Source organism: Cydia strobilella, chromosome 6 (assembly GCF_947568885.1).
Source record: "Cydia strobilella chromosome 6, ilCydStro3.1, whole genome shotgun sequence".
Taxonomy (NCBI): Eukaryota; Metazoa; Arthropoda; class Insecta; order Lepidoptera; family Tortricidae; genus Cydia; species Cydia strobilella.
In genome coordinates, this window is record NC_086046.1 from 21,286,652 (window position 1) to 21,295,615 (window position 8,964).

Consider the following 8,964-nt stretch of genomic DNA (forward strand, 5'->3'; position numbering starts at 1 on the left):
CACTCTACTTTTCACTTCGATTGTGAGTAAAATATCCAATATTATAGGTTATTTTACCGTATTGATTCAAGACTAAAGAAATTTGTACTCGGGCCGGTCGGGGGCGCGGGCCACGCCGGTTGTTTTTTTTTTTTTTTTTTTTCTTAATAAATAAAAAAAAGCCGGTTGGTAGTGCGCCGGTCGGGAGCGCGCCGGCAGGGCTGGCAGTTTGTATGGCAAATTTTGGAGTTTATTGCTAAGTCAATAAGGGTTGTAATAGATGATTACTTTATGCTCTGTATATAAGCAATTTTATGTCGTCTACGCACGACTTAGTCGAACTTTACGAGCATGAGAAGTGAAAAAGAGATTTTCAGGGTCCGTTGTTTGAGGGACCGTATCGATTACTTTTTCATTTATTGAAACGTACAAAAAAATTAAATTGAAAACATGATATACGTGCTTCCGGGCACGCACTTCCGTCTCGCCCACGCTTACGGACAGTGAGAGTGAGATAAGTCAGATAAGAACGCAAAGTCGCGAACTTACTGGGCCTTCACAAGCGCAGTAGACATTTGGTAGACATACACAGCAATTGGTCATAATCATAATATTTTTATTCAAAATAGATTCTTACAGAACACTTCTTCAAAGTCAAAAATTGTAGAGAATAAAAGTCATATTTCATCTAGTTTCATAAACATATCTACTGTCAGCTGTGTCAGGTCACTGTCATGTCACAGAAGTGTCACTATGACATTCAGTAGCAGTGTTGCTGTATGAGAAAGTTTTGTGTTCTTTTCGAATTTTTTTTTGAGGTCTAAGCATAGTCCGACAAGAAATTGTACAAAATTATTGAGGGCGCCACTTCCTACATAACTGTCACATTTTTGACGTGAAATGCTTAAACATGGCAACAATTTAGTATGGATTTTTTTAGTTTCATTTTATTTAATTTCTACTATTTTATGTCGCACTATACATTGCTACTACACAAATATTTCTACCGATTTAAATTATTGTGGTTAATCAATGAAGTTGAAAAGTGCCAGCATATTACCGAAAATTATTAAAACAAATTCGCGAATAACCTTCAGTGGGCTGGCAATACTGTTTACTTGTTGAGCACTATTTATCACCTATTTATTTTACTTCTAAATGAGTAATGTCCTGTAATGTCTCTGTGATAGTGAATTTTAGTGAAATTCACGTGAAATTAGTGAAAAGAAAAAGTGTTTACTCGTCTGTTTATAGTGGCTGGGGTTAATGATTAATTCTTAAGTGTCTATTGCATTTTAAGTAAAATGTCCGAAGACGTGTCTTATGTGTCGGTTTGCTATTTCACGAATGACGCTTTAAACATTCTAAATCGTCTGAACACAAGGAGATTATTCCCCAGTTATGGACCAGGTAAACTGCCCAGGTATGTTGTTCTTTGATCTTTGTGTGTTACTGACACTGTTTTGATGTTATGATGTGACGTTTTGTAGCTCACTGTACAGTAGACGTTATATATATGTTTTCACTTTTGCACCTTACCCCTTTGTATTAAGGTGAAACATGTAAACATATCTTTGACGTCTACTTGCTTTTAAGTCATTGTGAGGTTCCCAATTTTGGACTTTGTAAGCTGTTACTGACTTGTTTATGGTTTAAGAATTTATTTCTCCAAAAGACTATTACAATTCACTTACATAGAGAAATACAAACAAACATTATATACATTATTTACAGAGTGCACGAATAGCATAAAATACATTCTAAAACAGAACAAAGTAACTTATTTATTTTTACAAAATAAAAGTGGGTATGTCCAGTATGAATCGGCAACTGGTAAGCTATAATAGTGTACAGTGAAATTGTCATCGCGCGAGCACAGGGGGGACCACGTTAGTGCTTGAAAATGGAGACCTAGGCTCTCTGAAACATGTCGCTCCGAAACTGTATTTTTATCCTAACCAGCCGGGCTAGCACATGATTGGCGCGAGAGTATCTCGCCGCGTCATAGACTACCCATCTCCCTTTAATTCATACAGTTAGTAAAAGACGGGTAGTCTATCTCGCGGCGAGATACTGTCGCGTCAATCATGTGCTCGGCCTACAGAATATTAATACTAAATACTACCGCTGCGGATGCACTGCTGCTGGAGCGCTGAGGATGTTTAAACCCATGACCTTCCATGTTTTCTGATGATATTAGGTTTGAGTCGATCATGAACTAAGAACTGTTAATGGAGTAACATACACAGCAGTTATTTTTTGACACAATTTCAATTTTAAGTATAAAACTATAAAGAGTAGGTAATTTAATTGTGAGTCACATGCTATACATATACTATTATACTCTTTGGTCACATGCTAGTGTTTCATATAAATTCCATAATAGCAAAATTGTTTTGACAGTTCGAGAAAAGAAACTAATTTGACTAGTAGTCAAATACCCTGGCTATTGGTCTTAGGTCCTTTTGTTAAGTGGGATTGGAGAGCGCTTGACTGAGTGAAATGGTAAATGATGTAGAAATAAAACCGGACAAGTATTTGTTGTTGTAGCAGCATCAGAAATACATCATCTGTGAAAATTTCGACAGTCTAGCTATTACGGTTCATGAGATATAGCCTGGTGACAGACAGACGGACAGCGGAGTCTTAGTAATAGGGTCCCGTTTTTACCCTTTGGGTATGGAACCCTAAAAACAGCAAAAAGAAAGCCAACCCTGAGTTTTTAATATTAGACTTAGATTCTTATTGTCATTGCTGCCCCAATATTACATCCATGGGACTCAAGTTAAAATAGAGCTTATGTATTTTCAGGGATTGGAGAGGCTTAGCCAACCTAATAGGAATAACAGCCCAAGACGCTGAAAGCAGACATGAGAACATGGTGAAGTGGATTCTGGAGACTTGGCTCCGGAACGAAAAGGAGGCAGCTGTGGTGCACCAACTGTTCCGGCACCTGGAGACCATTGACAGATATGACATCAGGGACGATCTGCAGAACCTGGCCAATGTTAACAGACTTGTGAACACAGGTAAGCCTACATTAAATTCACATTCTTCAATAACCCTTAAATACTAAAAAAGCTGATACTTTTTATATTTAACAGAACAAAACTGGACCACAGAGAACCGAGTGGTGCCCCACTGTCCTGTACAAGAGAATGACCAGCTGTTAACTATGGACGATGTGGACCAGGGGGCTCCGGTGGAGTATGACGCGCTGGTGCTGTACGCTGCCGATGACCAAGATTTTGTGGATGTTATGATCAGCAATATGTCGGAGATTGGATTCAAAGTACGTATGTTTCATGGCTCTATCTGTCTCTCGCGATAACACGCTGCGACTATCTATGCCCTTCGGGATAATGAAATAGTAGACCTAGACATACCCTACGGGCAAAGATACCGTCCTCATTATGGTGGGTTCCCACGGCCCGTTGTTTCACAGATCTGACCGCGCCTCAGATTGTGGCAACGGTCGCATCCAATGAGGCCTGTGGTCGCCTGTCGTCACCCACTCCCGACAGATAGCCGCACAGGCATCCACAGGCGTGCCTGACCTGTAATAACATGGGCCGTGGAAACCCACCTTTACGGTGCATCCACACCATCGTTAACTTTTGTGGAGCAACACTGTGCAACACGGTAACATTCATTAGGTAACTTAACTAATTACTTACTGTTGCACGATGTTGCTCCGCTGTTCCTCCAATCTCTCTTCTAACTCCAAATGATAGCTGCGGTGTCAATGCACCTTTAATACTGCTTTATCCCTTGGCACCTTTAAGAGCTCTTGCCCACTGACGTCTAGTTTTTTTGCGGGATACGGTTTCCTGCAGGATCCCGTTTTAGTAGTATACGTGCTACTATAGTAACGTTCACACGAGCATTCTGTTTGCGGGATACTGCACTCATACTACAGAAAACTGGATCCTGCAGAAAACCGTACCCGCAAAAAACTGACCGGTACCCGCAAAAAACTGACCGTCAGTGGGAAAGCGGCCTAACATGGCAATAAGCCTGGACAACGTTAGGATTTTGATTCAGACATACTTGTATACTTTTAGTTAATTATAACAACTTATTTTACTCGACCCAAAAAGTTCACTTGACTAGCTCCACTAACTATTTGTGTAGATTGTTAAATAAGTGTTTAATCAATTCTATTCTTTGTTCCGTTCCATTTTAGGCTATTGTGTAATTTCGCGCATTATGTGTAATTTTTTCTTTTAATTTAGTTACCTACGACCTACGATACAGACCTAATAGTGTAGCAACCAGCTCTGTATGATAATGTGGAATATGTTGTATAAATAAATAATGTTAATGTTTAATATTATCAAAAGCAGCAGAACTAAACATGCGCAGCACTCATACATTAAACGCACATGTAGCTTGTACAATGAAAAGTGCCAAAACGTGGACATATTTAGCAGCTCATTGAGATTGTTTAAGAAATTAGCTTATTCTTCTTTGAGATAAAAATACCCGATTCTAAATTTAAGATTTCGTCATATATCTTGTCACACATGTGGTGCGGCATGAAATAGTAGAAATTAAATAAAATTTGAATTAAAAAAATAAATAAATAAAATAAATAAAAAATCGTACTAAATTGTTGCCATCTTCTTCTTCTTAATAATTTTCTACAATTTCTTGTCAGACTATATCTACAATATGCATGTCTTTTGTACTTAGTAATAAGTTTTTATTAATATTCGTTTACATATAGGAAACTATAGGTCTATTACTAGAAAAATGTTACTTTATAAACTCATCTGTTTTATAAGACTGTTTGTTTCTTAATAAATAATTAAAAAAAAATAATAATGTTGCAGTTATTCACAAAGCACAGCCTGCGTCCCGGCGCGATCCCCTACGGGCCCATGACGGAACTGATCAGCTCGCGATGTCGCCACACCATCCTCGTCTACTCGCCCGCCTTCTTCAACAGTTTAGACGATCGGTTCTACACGGAGTATGTCCACGCCAGGAACATAGGTCTGTACTCTCTACTACAGTACTTCAAAGGTACAGAGGGAGTAGTTACAAGGGACTTCTACTCATACCCAAGTCGGTTATTTTAGTCAGTGCCAGGGGGTGTTAAAACCTTGTCAATATTAGATATCTTAATTTTTTTATAAAAGAATGAATTAATGATCGTTTAATTGCATTAAACAAGTGTGTTTGGACCGGCCACATGCTCCGAGACAAAAGAGAAAAATGGTCAAAAGACATCACAACATGGTACCCAAGAGACGGAAAAAGGGATGATGGAAGACAAAAAATGAGATGGGAAGACGAGTTCAGGCAGGTGGCTGGAGCCTTCTGGAGAAGACAGGGACAGGGACTCGTGGAGGAATATGGGAGAGGCCTATGCCAAGGGCAACCAGACAAGACGTCTGCGGAGAAAGGCTAGCAGTAAGCAGTAAGTAAGTATATACATAGGCATTAGATATTTAATTACAGGACGATTCTTGTTTGGCCATGTCTGGCGTTAAATATTACTACTAATACATATAATGACTTGGCAATCGCACATAATGCTTTACTCGTACCGTACTCGTAATTAGCCTCATGCATGAAGTTTATATTTGAACGAAATATGTTTTATTCGGATGTTTGTTACCGTTATTTCATGTTACAAATGCATTTCCGTTTTTAAATTACCATTTAATTACTTAAAATTATAAATAAAAAGTACAAAAATTTGCCCGCGAAAAGCTAGTGAGCGAAACGCTCGAAACGCCACGTGACGTCACGCGTTCGACAGATTAGTGTCATTAGTAGCAAACGTCAGATTGGCCGCCTAACGTGTGACGTCATCACGCTCTGTCGAATTCGCGCCAAAAATTATGAGCGTTTCAACCGCTCAAAAATTTTCAACATTTTAAATATTTTTTAATAAAATAATGTTAAGGTTTACAAAAGTATTTTTATCATTTCCGGTGTTCCAACGATATAAATTATGAATCCAAAAATAAAAATAAATTCATGCATGGAGCTAATTATGTATAATGCTCAAACTGCATGTGATTAGCGCTAGAGTTATGTTCAATTAGAATTATTATTAATAGTTGTATTATACGTATTTAATATTGATACGGTTAACACCCCCTGGCACTGACTAAAATAACCGACTCGGTATCACATTACATGTCAATACTTTTTTGTAGTAGAATTGCGTAGCGAGACTTGCATCTTTTTACATGTAATGTTTTTGATGGGATGAATTATGAGAGTTTTGAATGATTCACGTTTAGTTTCACTAGACTTATATTGACCGGGATATAGACCGTGATTACCTTTTGTATTATTTATGAGCTCCCGATATTTCGACGCAGTTACATGCATCATGTTCACGGGTGACTGAGGATAGCGGGTGGGTGTCAAAGTTGCGTAGACCGCGCTCGGTCTACCCTCATTCTTGCGCGTCGGCTGCGTTCGCTTTCAACGTTACCGGTGCTCACAAACAATACTTAAGGTAATCACGGTGTTATCCCGGTCAATATAAGTGTAGGGATGATGATGTTTCCAGAGAAGAAGCACACCCTGATCCCGTGCGTGTACCGCGCGTGCACGCTGCCGCCGCAGTTCCGCTACATATTCGCGCTGTACGTGTCCTCCTCGGCGTACAACTTCTGGGACCGCCTCGCGAGGTCCGTGGACGCCGGGCGGACGCCTAGGTATTGTTCAAAGCACAGAAATAAATATACCATAGAAGACGCAAATGCATCTACTTCGCGTGTCCGAACCCCGACCGAGCGTCGAGGTTGACCGTCGCTCTTTTCAGTCCGCGCGCGTCAGTTGTTGCAGCCGGACGTTCGTGAAAAATTAAAAAAATGCTTTGTTGCATGATAATTAACTGCAACAGCCCAAAAATTGCGAGCACCCAAAGGCGAGAACATATTTCCTATCACAGATGAGTAATTTTAAAATTATATTATGCGTAAATTTTGTATGAAAAAGTCGGCACGCTCGGTTTCAATACAAATCGTGGTATTTGCGTCATGTAGCGTATATATGAAATCTGTGGTTCAAACAATGGTTTTAAGACTTTTAAGTCCCATATCTTGCCGCATGCCTCATCATGGCTATACATGGCGCAATTTACTATTAACTGTTTTAGTTTTTTGCGTATGAAAACTGTAATTTGTGACTTCTAAACATGAACCTGCCTGGTTGCTTTCTTAGACATTAAAGTGCAATAATAGCTTTTCAGTCATATTCATATTTAATGACACTAACTAGTGGGCTTTTAGATAAAGAACGTCACTTATAAATAAATAAATAATAATAATAAATAAATAAATAAATATTATACTACATTCTTACACAGATTGACTAAGTCCCACTGTAAGTCCAAGGAGGCTTGTGTTATGGGTACTCAGACAACGATATATATAATATATAAATACTTTAATACATAGAAAACACCCATGACTCAGGAACAAATATCTGTGCTCATCACACAAATAAATGCCCTTACCGGGATTCGAACCCAGGACCATCGGCTTCACAGGCAGGGTCACTACCCACTAGGCCAGACCAGTCGTCTTATGAACGTCAAATAAAGCTACCCTCAATTGGGGGAGGGTATCCCAATATGGGACCGGCAACAAACTCGGCGGGACACATCTTTTCAAAACATTACATCTTATAATTAACATTTTGGCTGCAATGATATTTAATGAACTAAGTATTAATAATACAAATTTCTTTAACAGGCTACTCCCCCCAAATCCCACAAACTCAGTGCGAATCCAGGAGGTGACCAGTGGCAGCCAGTTGAAGATCACCAACGGTCAGGTACCCAACGGAGTACCCACCATCCAGGTCAACGGTCAGCCTAACCATCAGTATGTTACTCAACCTAGCAGCCACAACCAAGCTAGTATCCCTTCAGAAGGTGTGTCTCATAATACTAGTGCTATAACTTTGCCAGATGTACCTTCTATTTCCCTGTCGGTTTCTGTGACATCTCTGTCTTCGTTAGACTCACGGAGAACGGAAAGCGCCTCTCTCAACGATTTAACCACAAAGAAAAAGAAGAAGAGTTTTTTTAAAAAGTTGTTAAAGTTTCCTAAAAAGAAGAAGGAAGTGTTACTCACTACGAATTGAGTGCTTAGACTGTGTGGTAGGAAAAAATTTTGTCGGCATAATGTCATGCTGTTTAGGCTAATGGAAATTATAGAACGACTTTTCAGACTGAACGACAAAAGATGAATTTATATTATTTTTATTACACAATTAAAGTGCCTTTAACTTTAAACACTATTTATAAGAAAAAGCAGTTACGTCCACTGAAAAAGACGATTGCAGTGCATCAAGAAGTGTTAAAGTTGATTGAAGTGAAAAGTCACCTCTGCTCAACTGAAGGGCATAATTCGTGTCATTCCATTCAGAGAATCTTGAACGTAGCGAGGGACTCAAAAACACGAAATGTAAAATAACTTTGCTCTCGTGTTGCACATATAATTTTTTACCTCAGTAGTGAGAACATATTAAAGGTTTAAATGTATTTCGAATTACACAGAATAATTCTATTTCAATTATTTAATTGAGACAGATGCCCATATCATTAAATTAATCTTAATATGCTAATGTTAGTAAATACACATTAAATTAAAAATAAAAATATACATAACATTTAATTATTTACATAATGAAGACTGCCACATTCCAAACACTACCGCTGTGCAGTCACCATCAGATATATCGGAGCGGCCAAGGTGCTCACAAATATCTGAAGACGCCTCTATTGTCAAGGCGCTAGGTGCGTGTTCAGATATTTTTGAGCACCTCGGCCGCTCCGATATATCTGATGGCGACTGTACATGCAACAGCAGGGTAGTTTACCTTATATCATCTCGGACTAACAAGGTTTTGGATACCTGCCAGTGCAGTTAGTTATTGCACAGCGATTAAGTTCAAATCTCTCCTGTGGACATACCCAAAGTTAAGAGCTATAAGGCCTTGAACCCTTAC

General features: G+C 38.9%; 1 protein-coding gene across 1 annotated transcript; it reads left to right on the plus strand.

The window, feature by feature from the left end:
* Positions 1-1,116: 1,116 nt before the first annotated feature.
* Positions 1,117-8,705, plus strand: LOC134742261 (uncharacterized). The gene is made up of 6 exons (XM_063675294.1): positions 1,117-1,402; positions 2,791-3,008; positions 3,084-3,271; positions 4,815-4,977; positions 6,515-6,662; positions 7,704-8,705. The coding sequence occupies exons 1-6, from the start codon at positions 1,284-1,286 to the stop codon at positions 8,095-8,097; spliced, it is 1,230 nt and encodes a 409-aa protein (XP_063531364.1). The 5' UTR covers positions 1,117-1,283; the 3' UTR covers positions 8,098-8,705.
* The last annotated feature ends 259 nt before the right edge of the window (positions 8,706-8,964 follow it).

Excerpts from the sequence above, each read along its gene's own strand:
- LOC134742261 (XM_063675294.1), top strand. The coding sequence starts at position 1,284 with ATGTCCGAAGACGTGTCTTATGTGTCGGTTTGCTATTTCACGAATGAC. Across the intron at positions 3,272-4,814 it reads TGTCGGAGATTGGATTCAAA|TTATTCACAAAGCACAGCCT; the intron begins GTACGTATGTTT and ends ATAATGTTGCAG. Across the intron at positions 6,663-7,703 it reads GACGCCGGGCGGACGCCTAG|GCTACTCCCCCCAAATCCCA; the intron begins GTATTGTTCAAA and ends TTTCTTTAACAG.